Source organism: Trachurus trachurus, assembly GCF_905171665.1.
Source record: "Trachurus trachurus genome assembly, chromosome: 7".
In the NCBI taxonomy this organism is placed as follows: domain Eukaryota; kingdom Metazoa; phylum Chordata; class Actinopteri; order Carangiformes; family Carangidae; genus Trachurus; species Trachurus trachurus.
Window position 1 is genome coordinate 21,245,464 of NC_139901.1, and position 17,319 is coordinate 21,262,782.

The following is a 17,319-nucleotide window of genomic DNA, read 5'->3' on the forward strand; positions in this document are numbered from 1 at the left end:
AAAAAAGCCCAAAGACTAAAACATTTTAGCAGTTTTTGTAGGTCTAATTGATTGTATTACTGTAGGCATGGAAAGGGTTTCCTATTATTTTGTCCATCCCCTAGATTTAAAATAACTTTAATTCAGTGATGACAAACTAACATGATATAACTTTTTGCAAATCAATTGAAAAGCAAAAACTGTGATGTTACACTGACAATAAGACACTGTGCTATTTTTCTTGATTATCTTTCTAGACCACGAATGGATCCACCTGTGGTGAATTCAGCTGATTTGACATGATCTGAAAAGACACACCTGAAGGTCTCACAGCTGACAATGCATGTCAGTGCAAGAACCAAAAACAAATCTGACGGAGGCTTCAAAACATTTGCTGCACTGATGGTTTGTAAGAGCTCAGCAAAATGAGTTTTCACGGGAGAGAGACTTGCTAAAAGAGGTCGATAAGGTCATGCTGGCTGAGCTCCAAAGATCCTGTATGGGACAAACTTCCAGAAGACTGGACATCACTGCAGCTCTCTACCAATCTGGGCTTTAAGTCAGGGTGGCCAGATTGAAGTCTCTACTACTAATTGTTTTTTTTGTTTGTTTTTTTTTTAACAAAAAAGCGCCTTAAGGAGTCTCAGACTACGACACACAATAAAACCAAGAATGAACATTTAAGTCTCAATCAGAAGGAAACTGGGCACCAGAACAGTACCATGGTGAAGTAGGTGGTGGCAGCATCAGTGTTGTGGGAGCATTTCTCAGTTGCTGGGACTAGTAAACTGGTCACAAAGTTCAATGGAGCAAAGCAGAGATGTCCTTAATGAAAACCAGAGTGAGAACTCTCAGGACCTCAGACTGGGCTGGAGGTTCAACCTCTGACAGAATGATGACCCTGTTGCTTGGGGGACAACTCTGTGAATGTCCAGCTGGAGCACTGAGCTGGTCCCAGTCAAACAGGACCTAAAAAGGGCTGTCCACTGATGGTCACTATTCAACCTGACTGAGATTGACAATTTCTTCAAAAACTGTGATGCTGCTTTGTCATTATCTGATGCCTATAGACTGATGAAGGGGGAAAAAAGCTGAAATATAACAACAGCATACCTTAATGTCGTCTCTATGGTATTAAATTGTCCATGATATTTGTATGGTGTCACTTGATCATCACAGGAATCGTACTAAAACTAAAAGTAACATCCTACACTTTTACTGTACCAGTTACTGTAATAGCACAGAGGTACTGTACTCAGGCCGCACCCCCAGTTCTCCTCCTCCTCTTCCCTCCATCCGAGAAGGAGGCTGGCTTGTTAACTTTATGGGCTCGACCCCCCCGGCTCTCAGTCATTTCCTCGGCTTGGACTGAAACGCGCACACACGGTTCCCTGACGCGGTTCGCAGTGGCACGGAGTGGCGGAGGAGCTGCGACTGGATGTCAGAGGACCACAGGGAAATACTGCAATTATCCCTAAATGTGATGAACATATAGGACAACTTCTGTTTTTTTTTTTTAATCTCCAGGATAATCTGACGCACAGAGGGAGAGAAAAAAAAACACCCTTCAACTATTTTTGATTTTGGAAATTGGAATTAATTTCTTATCACTATCCAAAAGGTAGGGGAGATGGGTTATTTTATTCTGTCATTCTTAAACTTTTAATTGGCCAACGGTCAATTTATTTCATTATGGAAATCTGCAAAGTCATTATGATATTTAGAAAGTTTCATACTGTTGGACTGTTGTAGTGAAATCAAGTGACAAAGCAGCTTTTAACTTCTTCTCCAAAACTCTTTGAACTTTGCTTAGATTTATATTGTGAATGTTTATGTTTCTGTTAGATTTGTCATATTTACACACAGTTTCCACTTGAATTTGTTTAATTTGAATCTTAAAGATTAGATTTTCTCTCAATAATGTAAAGCACCGTCTTTATTATTTGCCGTAAATCGCAACCTGTTCCATCATGTGCCTCGCGGATCTTAAACTGGAGATTTCAAGGTCAGCTCTTCCTCCAAACTAACACTAGATGGCGCACCGAGTCTCCACTGACTTCAACAGGAGCATATCATCAGAGAGCCGGATGATAATTAGTCAAACCTTTCATTTCCGCTCACTCTATCCCCAGATCAACGCACATTTATTCTCTCACCATCAGACTCTAAATGTACAGCGGGACTTTTACCCCCACCCCTGCATCCTCATTTAGAGAGAATAATTATAGTGACACGTGCCAATCTAGTCAACCCGATCTGGTGCACAGGCCTGTTCCACCCTCAAATTCAGCCTCTCAGTGCACCCACACAGAGTTCATATTGAAATATGTTGAGAGAAGTCTGATATTTGGCACGAAGATTATTATTATATATATGTAATATGATGTGAACAAATACATAGTCCTTTAAAAGGAGCATATTTTTCCCCTCTGTGAGGCCTCATTCTGTTCTGTGCTGAAGACTTCATCAAACACTATAAGTCAGACTGTGGAGTCCATCGTCACACGGTCAAAATGATGGTTGAAATCTGTCTGTTTCCTGACTTTCCTGTGTGACTGCCTATTAGCCGCCCTGTGGGCTGACCACCCGACACCTGCTGCCTGTCTGTGATTCCAGCAGTCTGTCTGTCCATCCACCTGTCTGTCTCCACATTCCCCTCAGAGCTCGGTCTCGTTTTCCGACTTTTCCGTCCAGCTTCAAACTCACAGCTGCCTTCCAGCTCCGTGTTCCTCTCTGTGTGCCATCATTGATCAGTTTTAGTTTGATGCCAAATCAGTGGTTACATGTTTCCCCTTACTATTGCAATTTTGAATTCAAGTTATAATTAAATTCATACTCTGGAAATCTTGTCTGTGCCATGTCCTGACAATAAAATTCGCTGACTGTTCCTATTTGGTCTGTCAAAAGGGAGCCATTGTTTAGTCTCTATTCATAGGCCACTTACAACTGGCACAAACTTTGGAATGCCTCACATACTCTGAATGAGCCTCATCTGCCCACTACAGACATGGATGCCCAGATCAGCTGTCCTCCTGCTGTTGGCTTGGATTTTACCTTCTTTTTTTCCTCTGATGATCTGTGTAGCTCTGCTCTCTTTTCTGCTCCGATTAGGCCTTGTCCCTGCAGCGCTGAGCAGCTTGCCACCACATCCAAGCTTGGCGGCAACAGAGAAGCTGCCAAACAGTTCCTTTTTTTAGGGCTAGCAGTCACCAAATTACAGCCGCTGGAGCAGTTAACTCCACCCGAACGCTCCTACCGGACCCGCCTAGCACTAACAGCCTTGTGTATCTGAGGCGTGCATGAATCTGGGTTGTGTGTGTGTGTGTGTGTGTGTGTGTGTGTGTGTGTGTGTGTGTGTGTGTGTGTGTGTGTGTGTGTGTGTGTGTGTGTGTGTGTGTGTGTGTGTGTGTGTGTGTGTGTGTGTGTGTGTGTGTGTGTGCCTGTCTGTCTACTTGTGTCTGTTCATGTGTGTGAAGGTGAAGGAGACATGACATGAGAAAATGAGGGAGGTACCAGATCATTTTGGAGTTGGACTTCAGCTTAATTACAAAGACGGTTTACATACCATACTGTATGTGTGTGTGTGTATACATGTGAGTAGGTGTTGCATTCCCACAAGCAAACATGTGTGTGATTATTATGTGCCTTTTTTCCTAGGGGGTCAGCTTGGATCCTGCACAGAAAAAAACGATAGCTTACAAAAAATAAAACACAAACCTCTAAGTGAAAACAAACACATATCCGATGGAGTGACTCCAGCCAAAATGTATTCCCTGCAACACAATACTAAGCTATGTCAAATGCTTTGTGCACAGTCAGCACCTTGATCAGTTTGAGCCACCATGTGATGGTAATCCGTGCTGAGTGTTGACGTGGCGGCTGCCAATAAACCAGTGTTGAGGCGCCAGCTGGAACTTTTGGTAGAGCTTGCTGCCCCACCTTAACTCTTGCTCGCACAACTGCCAGCGCGCCCCGAGGAGCTGAGCTGTTCCTAAATATGAACGCACGGATGAGACGAGCCAGCATTTTGATGCCTTTGATCGATATAGCGATGGATCTTGGCACCTCCGGCTCTGAGGGTTCATGGCAGTGCCAAAAGGTTCAGACAAGAACAGCAGCTGTGAATAAACCATGCAGCCATAAAAAGGGGGTTATGTGCATATAAAATCTGATGATTTCTGTGGTCACACCAATTAAAACATTCTCTGCTGAGAAGAGGTGGCAGCGATTCATGGGAGTGAAGAGAGAGCGAAAAAAGGGGGTTGTGTGCTACTAGGTGGGAGGTAATGGTGATTGCTTTTCTCCTGCCTGTGGTCATGGGAGAACAAACAGTGTGTGTTGTATCGCGAGGAGATGATTATTCTTGGCAACACACTCAGCATATAGCTTAAATATATGTTTGTTTAGCTTGACAAGGGCAAAGGCTGCCGTGTGGGAACCCTAGGCACATCAAAGTAATTGCAGTGGATGTGAGGGCTGACAAGTACCCACCACTTGATGGATAGTGTATATAGGAAATGTAAAGCTAATCTCTGGCACCCAGTGTGGGAAACTCAAACAAATGATGCACTTGTCGAGTGGATTGTTCACCAGATGGGGCTTTCACTGACACTGTCGCTTATTTCCTTTTTTTCATTATCAGTTGATGTATCTATCCAGCCATTCATGCACTTCTGATTTTTCTCTCTGTTGTATCTTCACCTTTCAACTCCAACAGCAAACCACTGGAATTCTCTCTTCATTAAAGTGTCTGTCTTCTGTTGCCTGTTATGACAACTAACCACACTTAGAGGCGCAGACAGTCATATTATCCATGTGTGTGTGTGTGTGTGTGTGTGTGTGTGTGTGTGTGTGTGTGTGTGTGTGTGTGTGTGTGTGTGTGTGTGTGTGTGTGTGTGTGTGTGAATGAGAGCTGGCATGAACTGACACACCTTTGACTTTGGGGAATTTCCTGCTGCTTCTTCACCACTGTCTTATTGAAGGAAAATAATCACTGCTGTAGAGTAGAGAGACGGCCCCATCACATTAAAGGTGTACAGAAAAGAAAATTGAATTTGAGCCCACTCTGGATCATAAAATTAGTGTAATAACTCATCTATCAGACGTTGTAGGCCAAACTTTGTGCAAAATTCTATTTTTGAGTAAATCCGGGACAAAAGTGTCTATTTTTTTTTTCGCATTGGATAATGCAGGCGCACGGATTATACGTCAGCCTGTACACGATTCACCAGCCACTGATATTGGATCCGTAATCCGTCATTCAAACGTCTGAGACATGCACACACACACGGAGCTCGGGCTCGCCTCCAGCTTTGAATATCCCGCCCGCTCGATAACGACCAATCAAATTCGTTTTCCTTACTCGGGTAAACTCGTGTTGCAGCTCGTGACAACTCGGCGCGACAGGCGCGACAAACAGCCATTTCTGTACACCTTTAAGTACTATGACCAAAAGTATGTGGATTTGACACCCAGGTTAATTCAAATATCACTGCATTGTTGTGAATCTGATGTAACAGTCTCCACTCTTCTGGCCTGGCTGTAGGGATTTGCTTTAGTGGGTTCAGACACTGCTGCTGTGTGATGAAGCTGAGCTCACAGGTGTTGGATGCTTAAGTGAGAGGCCCTGGTTAAACCCTGAAAAACAGACCTTTATATAGTTTACAGTGGTTTTCCACCTGTATACAGTGCAGCAGATCTGTTACTCCCAAGTTACTCCCATGACTGCTTTGTTGTTGCAGGTGTCGATCAGACACTTACAACAGCTTCATCTCTCACATCCTTTTCATCGCTGCCTGACACACATCTTCCACTTATCCCGCTCCCCCTATACCTCACTTCATTGCACTATAGAGACAAACAGTGAGTGAGGAAGAATAGCCATCCATCCATCCATCCATCCATCCATCCATCCATCCATCCATCCATCCATCCATCCATTTGTCCGTCCGTCCATCCATCCATCCAACTTTCCATCCATCCATCCATCCATCCATCCGTTCGTCCGTCTGTCCATCCATCCATCCATCCATCCATCCATCCATCCATCCATCCATCCATCCATCCATCCATCCATCCATCCATCCATCCATCCATCTAACTTTCCATCCATCCATTCGTCCGTCCGTCCGTCCGTCCATCCATCCATCCATCCATCCATCCATCCATCCATCCATCCATCCATCCATCCATCCATCCATCCATCTAACTTTCCATCCATCTAACTTTCCATCCATCCGTCCATCCGTCCGTCCATCCATCCATCCATCCATCCATCCATCCATCCATCCATCCATCCATCCATCCATCCATCCATCCATCCATCCATCATCCATTTGTCCGTCCATCCATCCATCAATCTAACTTTCCATCCATCCATCCATTCGTCCGTCCATCCATCCATCCATCCATCCATCCATTCGTCCGTCCATCCATCCATCCATCCATCCATCCATCCATCCATCCATCCATCCATCCATCCATCCATCCATCCATCCATCCATCCATCCATCCATCCATTAAACCCCTCTTGGCCTTTGGCTGGGAGGAGAGCTGAGGCAACAACAACTGAAGGACTGAAGCCTTTTCATCTCAGACCGGATGTTTGATGGCTCATGGTCTTAACCGGTGGGACAGGAAAAACATTGATACACCGTAGTTTGTTATAAGTGGTTATTACAGCCGGAGAGGCTCCTTGATTGTGGGATGTAGCTTAGACCTATCGTCATGTTGTGTTTGCAGTAGCCTTATATGTGTCATTCCTGGATGATGATAGGCTGTTCTTGTTCCTGTCTCCCTTGTTGCCCCCCCTTCAGCACTTCTGTCTGCAAATCTCTATCCATTCTATCTATGCTTTCCTACAAATGGCAGACAAATTGGTTGGTTTGATCAGTGAAATATGTCTCCACATAACTCAGCATGGATGTCACATTTTTAGATTTATAATATACAGGATACTTGTTATACCTCCCATAACATTGCAGAAATTGTAGGTATATGAATAAGCTTGGTGGTGACTTCTGTATGTGTTCCAGTTCTTTTGTGTGTGTGTCTTTGTGTGTTGCGTGTCATTGTGTGATGCTGACTATATATGCCCTAGCCATGTCCTCTTGGCTGCATTTTTCTGGCCAAGCCAAGGCCAGTGGGTTTTTTTATTTTCTGCAAAATGGTATAATTTGGCAGCTATTTTTATTGCAGGGAGCAGACTGTAGGGGCCACTTATTCATTCTTCCAGGCCAGGTCCACATTATGCACAGGCTCTTTGTCTTACAGTTTTTAACGTCGCTAAATAATATATATTTTTTGTTTCTTTGACTAGATGGAAATGCTTCACAGTTGCAGAGGATTGCATAAGCAGCTTTAAAGGCAGAGACGGAAAATGATCATTTCTCATGCACTGGATGTCCTGTGTAGTTTAGGGGCTTAAAGCTGAATTGATATGTGAAGCAATGAATGTGGTCAGTAAGTACTGAAGTTGAATTGATAAGCATGTGTTCTTAATTCATCGCCCACTCACTGTGATGTATTACTCTGAACACATTTTTGGATTTCTGTGTGAAGTGTTTTTGTTAAGGCTCTATTTTTGCATTTTTTATGAAGGGTGGAATGAGAAGCATTTCCCCCAACATTTAAAAGCCCTTGAAGCCCCTCACCAGTTGTATTATTCCAGCCTCCCTTTAAGGCCATTTGAAAGTCTTGTGAACACTCTGCTACCACAAATATCTTGGCCTATTAAGCCAAATAACCAGGGCAAAGATCAAGCAAGTATTTGAATGGTGTCACATTTCATAGAGGAACAATTAGATTTTTTTTAGCAACACATAAAAAGACAGAAATTCGACTTTAAAACCTCTGGGAGATAAAAATGACATTCAACTTTTTTTCTTGCTCTCTTGAGTTGTCAATTTCTCTGTGAGCCTCCGCTCCTTCATTTTCCTTTCATGTCTTTTAGTCCTGATAATGCTAAAACCCAAATTTGTTTCCTGCTTGCCTCCAATGAAAGCTTGATCATGTTGCGACAGACCCTTAAACTTATCCGGAATATACCCTCACAACTGGTATCAAGATTTTCCACGCCTCTGTGGATTACGGAGCTGTGGATCAGGCGGGGAATTAACAGGCCAAGGTTAGAGATTATAAGGTTGTAGTTCAGCCCTGCATCCACTGTAGGACTGGGCTTTACTTCATAGGTTTAGCCTCAGGTTAAGGGTCACAGTTTCCTGCTGAAGGGATCAGTTGGCCTGGTAATAATTTGTTTTTCTAGGAAATAGGTTTTAGGTTGAGTGGCTGTGTTGAAGTGTTAGTTAGGTCAGTGCAGGCAGGATAAAGCAAAGCAAGCACAGAGGGACGCACATGCTCGCATGTCTGGTGACCTCAATTAGCCACGAGTGTGTGCACAGCTATGACATCATGGCGTCTGTGTTTCATGACATGCATACACTGGAACATGTGCACATGCATGCGCACATACACACACACAGACACACAAACGCATTTGCACTTGGTCTTGCAGTACACCCAGTTTCCTCTCTAAATGAATGGCGGCTTTGTTTGACTGTTTGGTTGCAGGAATAAAGTTTTCCACCGCTGAGGTGATGTCCTCCACACTATCTGATTGGCCAATGAGAAGAGACTTTCTCCCCTGTGCAGGAAGCAGACAGTGACATTTCGCCAGTGTGGTTTAAGTGACTTTCATTCCCAGGGGCGGTTCCTGGCAAGTCGACCAGGGGGAATGAGTGCACTTCTCCTCCCCAGCCTCTAGCTCCTGCTCTGCCCGTTAGGTGTGGTGTAAACAATAGGGCTTTGTAATTAAGAATAAGCAGACCGTTTCATAATATTTCAATGTCCATTTATCACTGACTGCTACCTGTGTTACAGTTATTTTATAACTCTAATACACATGGCTGGATTAACCTGTTCAGGGGCTCTTGCTGTAGTTTGTACGATAGGTAAATATTTAACAATCATATGTAACAATGCACTGTCATGTGTCTTAGTAGACAGTTGTTACAATAGAGCATATTTCCTGCAGAAAAATGAGTTGACAGGCATCTTGGGACATTTGGGGCCTTTGGGAGTCAGGGGCCCCCAGGGATTTTGGGCGGTCATCTGCATTGTCCACTTGGTCATCCAGCTGGGTTTATGCAATAGTTTTTTCATTCTTTTCTTCATTTTTCAACATCCCAATGCACATCTTCATTCCTTATTGATGGAATGGGAAAATGATGTTAGTATAATACTTTATATTTCAACAGCACCACATACAGTAGTAAAACTTTCAGATTGAACAACACCCCTCTACAACAACCTCACCAAAAAAAAAACAAAGCTTTATTTATTGCAGGGTGTCTAATAAAATGGTGTGTAAACTGATAACTGTGTTTAGTAAAACTGACACTGCTCTCCTTCTTCCCTCCTTCTTCTGTTTTCTCAGGTGTCTAAATAAAATATGTTGCCACATTGCTCCCTCCTGCTCTTGCTATGCGTGGTCCGGCTGCTCTCTCCCTCCTCTGCCCTGCCCTTCGAGCAGAGGGGCTTCTTGGATTTTGCCATGGACAGTATGGACAGCGGCGGGATGATGGCGATGATGAGGGACGAGGAAGAGGGTTCGGCCGTGGAGCCCATCATCCCTGACATGCCCATGTGCCCCTTCGGCTGCCACTGTCGGCTCAGGGTCGTCCAGTGCTCTGACCTCGGTCAGTGAGTGTGTGAGAACAACTGAGACGCATGTCTGTGACGCTTTGTCATCATTTCTCAGTGTGTGAGTGTGGCAGGAGGTTCGGAGAGGAAAACAAATGAACGAGTGAGCATGACCTGAGCCTTTCATGACTTCCATCTCTCCAGAGAATAAAGCCCCCCTTTGGTGTATTATCTAAGGGAGGAATTTCTCCCCCAGGACAACACTGGTGTATTTTCATAAGGGAAAACATCTCTTTGAGGGATTTTGTGTTCCAGATTTTGTGTGTAGATACTGGGTGGGAGAGGAAGAGAGAAATGGTTTCAGGAGAAAGGGAGAAAAGACTGAGTCAAGGGAAGGGAGGAGGAAGAGAAAATAGGAGATATAAAATGGAATCAAGAGCGACAGAGAGGGAGTTAGAGAGAAAGACACAGAAGTGTCGGTAAAAAAAAAGGGACACTTTAATGGGAGCAGATGCAAAGTTTATAATATCCTTACTGTCTTTTAGAAGCTGTTTCATGTTGTTTTTGGGACGCAGACAGGATGTTCAATGGAAACCCAAAACAGGAAGGGAGGATGGAAGGAAGAATTATTTAGTCTAAAAGGATTTAAAGAGGATGAGAGGATTAAAGGGAATGTTTGATAAAGATAAAAAAAAATGTGCATCTGAATAATGACATCAGGATTATGAAAATTTGCCATTATTATTCAAAAATATTGTGCTCTTTCTGGACAAATCCAGAAAACATAACCTTTCTCAAAATATGACTTTCACATGGTGCTTTTACAGTCAGACTGAGACTTAACTTTAGTCATGTTTCCATATAAACATAATGCTCCAATTTCCCGACTGTAGATATTCTAAGTTCCGACTCGTCTATTTTTACAGAACTCCAGAAACTTAACTGAGCCTTATTTGAGGACATAAAGATTCCTCATATTATACTGGCTCTATAACTCTAATAAACTGTCTCTGTTTAGATTTAATGGTTTTGTCAAATCATCATTTTACAAGCTCTATATATTTACTGTCCCTGGTCTTTCTGCAGCGGGTAAATGTGGAAGCATATAATTTCCACAATGTCAAGTGCTTATTTAGAACACATGTATTTTGGCGGTGGCGTCTGTCTCCTCTCAGTGTGCATCCAGCATGATGTCGGGTATTTGTCTTGAGGGGCGCTGGGGTTTAGGAGGGTGCTAGTTCTGTCACTTTGTGGTAAAGTCTTTGCGATTGGTGGCAGATACGGGTGAAGAGCTGTGGTTTGAGGGTTCGGAGGGTTAAGGGATTCGCTTAATCAGGGTGTTGGTGAAAGTTTTTTTTTTTCAGGTTTGTTTATCATGTCTGGGAGGTTTGATGCCGGCACACTAATTCAAAGTTTCCCAGCTGGCAGGATGTGTGTTGAAAGCTGCAGGTGTTGACTGCGAGGTAAATATTTCCTACCACACAAATCCACCTGGTAGCATTATGCACCCTCTGGAGTAATGTTGCTCTCACGGCAGCTGTAATAACTTCATTACAGAGAAAAGTAAATCACAGCGGCCAAAACTGGTTTATAATTTAAACAGTATTTTTGTACTGAAACATGATCTTTTACTCACAACTAATGAATTTATTCAATTCCTTGGATAAGGCCTCCTCAACCACAGCACCAGATTTCTCAGCACTGCTTGGACATGGTTTGTACAGAGGAAACTGCTGAGGGTTTGATCCTGTGTGGTGACATGGAGGGTGTGGCACAGTGCAGCCAAAGCCATATATCTAAACTTAACTCTAGATGGACAGCTCTGGGTAGAGTCATGTGGGTCAGATGTGGTTTGGTGGCAGACTGGATCCCAGTGGGACAGCTGGCACCATCTCTCCAGTACGCCTGGTTGCATCATGGCTGTGGTTGAGGGATGAGGTCGGCCCCTGTAGAGGATTCGCTTACCGTGGCCTGTCTGTGCCACCGACCACATCTGATACACTTGTCGACGTGGCTCTGTGATGTGGTCTTGTTAATGACCTCTGGTTGCTGTGTTTGTTCGTCTGCTGAGTCATTTTCCAGAGAGATCCCTGACTGGAATAATGCAGGTGTATTTCTTAACGCTGTCCACTTGTTGTAACCCATTCTTAGCCTGTATGAATTTATGGCTGGGTGAACAATAAGCCTAACCATAACAGCTTTTTGTGTTTATGCTTGTCACTGACCGCACATTCTCACTATTTCTTCACTACTACTCAGCAGGTGTTTACTGTTGCAAAGAAGCCAAAATTAAAACACAACTGCTCCCAAACACAAGTGCAGCTTCACCACTCATACATTATCACCCACAGTTTGTATCTGTCTGAGCTGCGTCCGTCTCCCTTTCATTTGACGTGTGATTTCGCTGAAGGTATTTAAGTCACATCCTATGTACCAAATGGAACCCAGATGGGAAACATCTGGTGTCCCCATCTGGTGTGAGGGGAATTTGTGTGTCTGTCTGTGTAAGAATATGTGTGTGCGTTTCTATGACAGTGACAAAACCAGTAATGTTAGTTATGTCTTGCTTTTGACGTCTGCGTGTGACCTCCATGGTTGTGTGTATGTCCACCTCTCATTAAAATAATAGTCGAGGAGCACCAAAGTGCTCATTTGAGATTGTGTGGGAGCATGACTGGTTTAATTCTTAGGCCTGATGGAGGTTTTAAAACACACAGTGACTATTTATTTTCCAGAGTCTACAGTATGTCTGACTAAGATATCCTAAAGAGTTTGCCCATTGGGTGTTGGTTCACAGTCACTCATGGAAGCATTTAATGGAGTATGATTCCCTTCTGTGTTTTTATTGGTCTTGTCTTCAGGTCTGACTGAGGTGCCAAAGAATATTCCACCGGACACCAAGTTCCTCGACCTGCAGAACAACCGTATTACTGAGCTTACAGAGAATGACTTCAAAGGCCTCACTAACTTATACGTAAGAGACGCACACAGTCTGGTCATACCCATAATGTCCTGCTCAGCGTCGGCTCAGCACCTCTTGAGGATGTGCAACTGATTCAGCTCAGCTTGTATTGGCCTCAGTGGTGTGAAATATGATTATGACCCTCTGTTTCCTTTGGGATTTACAGGTTCATTTCCTTTCTTTTTCACCCTCCACCGCCCTTCACCCTGAGAGCTTTAATTGTATTAAAGTTTGAGCTCAAACCCAAATGGGAGTATTCAAGCCTCTCTTAGCAGACAGGCTTTGCTCACTCCTGAACCTTATTCAAGAGTGCTGACCAAGAGCAATATTAAGTCTGGCAGCCTGGGAAACTCCCAACATGACATTATACAATAACTTCTCTATTAAGGTTTGTTTACCTCAGCCTCCATCTGTCTCCATCTTCCAGCCAGCACAGGTGGAGAGACAGTCTACTGGATGATAGACTGCTGTGAAGTGTTCCTGGATCTGTTTTAATTCACTCAGACACATACACTAGAGAGCTTTTGTCCACTCTGGATATGAGTTTCTTTTCATTTTCTGACTGTTAGGGTGCTACTGATGTTTTCACACACATTCCCCTTGGTTACTGTTTTTTTTCTCTCTCTCTCTCTCTGTATTTCAGGGTCTGTCCCTGAGGAACAACCAGATTTCCAAAGTCCACCCCAGAGCATTTGCTCCTCTCAAGCACCTGCAGAAGCTCTACTTCTCTAAAAATCTGCTGACCACCATCCCTAAGAACTTGCCTCCCTCTCTGGTTGAGATGCGGATCCATGAGAACCGCATCAAGAAGGTGGCAGCTGGAACCTTCTCAGGCCTGGTCAACATGAACTGCATAGGTCAGAAATGCTGATGACATAAATCTAGGCTACATTCTGTGGTGCTCACCACTGCCTCTGCCGCTTTATGGCACCGACATTGGATTTTGAAGATTAAAGAGACTGCTGTTTTGATGTGCCACAAATATTCACTATATCTTGCAGAAATGGGAGCAAACCCCATCATGAACAGCGGTTTTGAGCCTGGAGCCTTCAAGGGACTGAAACTGAATTATCTCCGCATATCAGAGTCCAAACTGACAGGGGTGCCAAAAGGTAACATTTGCTCTGTGTGGATAAAATGCTATCATACTCCCCATACACTGTTTTAGGCTGTCCTTAAAGGAAATACAGATTCTGGGAAATACATTATAAATATACTGCTATTAACAGTAGCCCCCTTTCTTATCAACATCTCACATAAACATGAAAAATGGGGCTGGAAGGACTGACTGGTAGGACATGGAAAAAGACAACAATGGTGGTGAAATCGAACCTCTCCCTAAACTGAAGTCTTACGGATAGTTTGTCTGTGTTTCAGATCTCCCAGAGAGTCTCCATGAGCTTCATCTGGACCACAACCAGATCCAGGCTATAGAGCTGGAGGACCTGAGCCGCTACAAAAGCCTGTACAGGTACTTTCCACACCATTATCCTCACTAATTTCTTTTTTTTAATATATATTTTTAGGGGCTTTTCCGCCTTTAATGTAGGACAGTTGAGAGAGACAGGAAATGGGAGGCATAGAGAGGGGGAATAGGCAGGGACCCCGGCGCGGGACTCGAACCGGGCTCGCCTGTAGAGGACTAGCCTCAACACATGGGGCTGGTGCTCTACCAACTGAGCTAAACACTGCCCCGATCCTTACTAATTTCTACCCATGACCAATTTCTGTCATCCTGAGGGGTTTGCATGCAGATTTAAGGAATTATTCAGTGGTTTGAAAAAATAATACATTGCCTGTCAGCAGTGCCTCTTAGGGGTAATGATATGAACTACATTGACATGCTACTTCAAAGCTGCTGGATGACACTGAGAGTTTGTACCTGCAGTCGCAACAGCAGCCATACAGAAATCATCAAACGTGGGATGAAAACAAGCTCAGCAACAAGAACTTGGAGATGATCTCTGCACTTTTAACAAACCTTTTTTCCGCCCCTCAGCAGACATCTTTACCAGTAGGAAACAAAGCTGTGCCTGTTCAGTGTCCCAGTTAGCCATGATGGTGTCACAGTGGGCCAGCCCAGCAAAGAACATTTTCCATTTTTATATTAGAACAACCTCATAAATCTGAGTAAATGTGACTTAATTTTAGTGAAGTGAATACAAAGTAAACATCACTTAAAACTAATAGTTATATTTAGGCTACTTAATTTTTCAGTTTCTTAGATTTTCAACTCATCACATTTTACAGTGCACAAACACAAGGACACTGAAACTAAAGCAGGTTAATGGAATTGAATCATTAATTTCATTATTTACAACTGTGCTTTCCTGCTCTTGACATGTTCAACACAATCTTCTGTGAAAAAGGTATCTCACATATTTTCTCCTTACTACTCTGTTTCTCTTACCTTCTTCTTTCACACCATAGTAATCCCTAATGGGATTATTTATGGTCACAGGCCGGGGCTTTGCCAGGCTGCTGTGGCTCTAATTCTCACCTGGCTTAATATCACTTCATTGCAGTGATAAGAATCATTTCAGCTAAGCAGTTTAACAGCTAAGGTAATGTACCATGCAGTGCCCTGATTTCTGACTGTTTCATATTTCCCCCCCCTTTGTCTTACTTTTTCCAGGTTGGGCCTTAGCTTTAACCACATCCGACACATAGAGAACGGCAGTCTGAGCTACCTTACCCGGCTGAGAGAGCTGCGTCTGGACAACAACCGCCTCACTCGTGTTCCCAAAGGCCTCCCAGAGATGAAATACCTCCAGGTGAGAACAATTGAGTGCAAACACCTGAGGCTGAATGTTTCACACTGACGTTCTACTCACCATCTATATTACAACTTTGCTTTTTTCCAGGTGGTGTACCTGCATACCAACAACATCAACCGGGTGAATGTGAATGACTTCTGCCCTCAAGGATTTGGGATGAAGAGGGCGTTCTACAATGGCATCAGCCTGTTCGCAAACCCTGTCAACTACTGGGAGGTGCAGCCTGCGACGTTCCGTTGCGTCAGCGATCGGCTGGCCATTCAGTTCGGCAACTACAAAAAGTAAAGACAGGGAGATGCTGAGAGATGGAGAGAGGGAGGGGAAGGTGGTGGAGGAGGAGCAGATAATTTAAATAATGAAAAAAACTTGAGCGATAGAGGAAAGGGACTTCATATTGCATATTATTTTTTATTATTATAAATGTTTTTTTTTTCTGGAGAGAGGATAAGTGATGGAAAAAATGAACTGATGAAATAAAAGGAGAAGTCAACAATATAATATCACAACTTGAAGGCAGTGAGTGAAAAGAAAGCGCTTGCAGTACTTCATCTTTTTTTTTTTTTTTTTTTTTTTTTTACTTTTTTACTATGAGTTTTACCATTTGAAAAGGAAAAAGAGAAGACTGTCTGAGAGGAATGTTATCCACAGTCTAAATCAAAGAAAAATGAGTACTGAAAACTTGTGAAACATTTCATTTCATTTCATTTCATTCCATGTTTTTTTTTTTTTTTTTTACACAATAGTGCTTTTTGTGATAGAAGTCCTTCTTGTCTTATTAACATTTTGGTTAGGTTTATGAGTAAAAAAAAAATAGAAAGGCAATGCTTTATAGATTTATATATATATAGATATACAGTATAAATATAAAGGTGCTCTGTGTGACTCTTCTGTGTGTGCTGATTTGGGAGCTCCATCACATCGTCCCTGTTCCACTGGTCTGAAGCCATTTGGTCCTCAACTCTGTGATTAAATGAATTGTATTGATAAACAACTGGGTCACAGAATTGGGGCTATTTTCCACCATATGCAGACACAAAAACAATTGCACAAAAGGGTTAAAAATGCCGGTACATATTAAAACATTTTTGTATTTGTCACTGTGGTTGAGTGATTAAAAGACCTACAGGTACGGTTTATAATTCCCCTCACCAGAGCTAAACACCTTGTCTCATTCACCTGTGTGCCTGTGGAAGGAGTCTGTTCTGTGCCTTTACTAAACACTTTGCTGTCTGTATGTTACGTTAATACAGTATTCCTTGAGGGGACACTGAGGTTGTAGGGGGTTTTCCCCAGATAGAGAAAACACACACCCGCTTTGCTTTGAGACAATGAAGGCAGTGTGTTCACATAGTGCTACAAACAATAGTAGTGTTGATGCATTGTTTTGCACATTTTTTTCTGTTATGCTTTATCTGCTTCAGGGTTACGAGGGGGTTACTGAGGAGGGGGTTACCTATGTGGAACTACTTTAGCCATAAGTATTCTGTCCTGTCTCTGTTCTGTAATCTGACAAGCTACTGCTGCATGTGAATAAAAACATTTTAGCCTGCTGCATTAAGCCAGTGAACAGCTGATGCCCCTGGATTGGATGTCGTGTGAGAAATAAAGTTAAAGTAGTCTTTTTGTCAAACGGGGTCGTTATGACAATTTTTGTGTATTTTCACACATTTAATGTCTCCAACAGTGATCGTTCCTTTGTTGAATAGAATGAAAATGAAAGTGTATAATCTCTGATTGCCCTGTAGTTCTGTACCTACTGCATTGTGAAAGCCATTCCTGCTATTGCTCTTCCCCCACGGAGATCTTCTTTCCATCTAGGCTGTCACAGATTAACACACACCTAAAGAAAAAGAGCAGGCTGATGATCTCATCTCTAGAAAATACATCTTAATGTTTCTTCACAGAAATAGAGACCGATATGAAAACTGCATTTAGTAACATTTTACAATGAGGGTCCCTTAA

General features: G+C 43.0%; 1 protein-coding gene across 1 annotated transcript; it reads left to right on the top strand.

Annotated features, from left to right (window-relative positions):
• Nucleotides 1-1,355: 1,355 nt before the first annotated feature.
• On the top strand, nucleotides 1,356-15,642 carry bgnb (biglycan b; the record flags this gene model as incomplete). Its single annotated transcript, XM_083975486.1, has 8 exons — nucleotides 1,356-1,600; nucleotides 9,413-9,674; nucleotides 12,480-12,592; nucleotides 13,224-13,437; nucleotides 13,582-13,692; nucleotides 13,958-14,051; nucleotides 15,216-15,354; nucleotides 15,445-15,642. The coding sequence occupies exons 2-8, from the start codon at nucleotides 9,428-9,430 to the stop codon at nucleotides 15,640-15,642; spliced, it is 1,116 nt and encodes a 371-aa protein (XP_083831612.1). The 5' UTR covers nucleotides 1,356-1,600; nucleotides 9,413-9,427.
• Nucleotides 15,643-17,319: the final 1,677 nt, after the last annotated feature.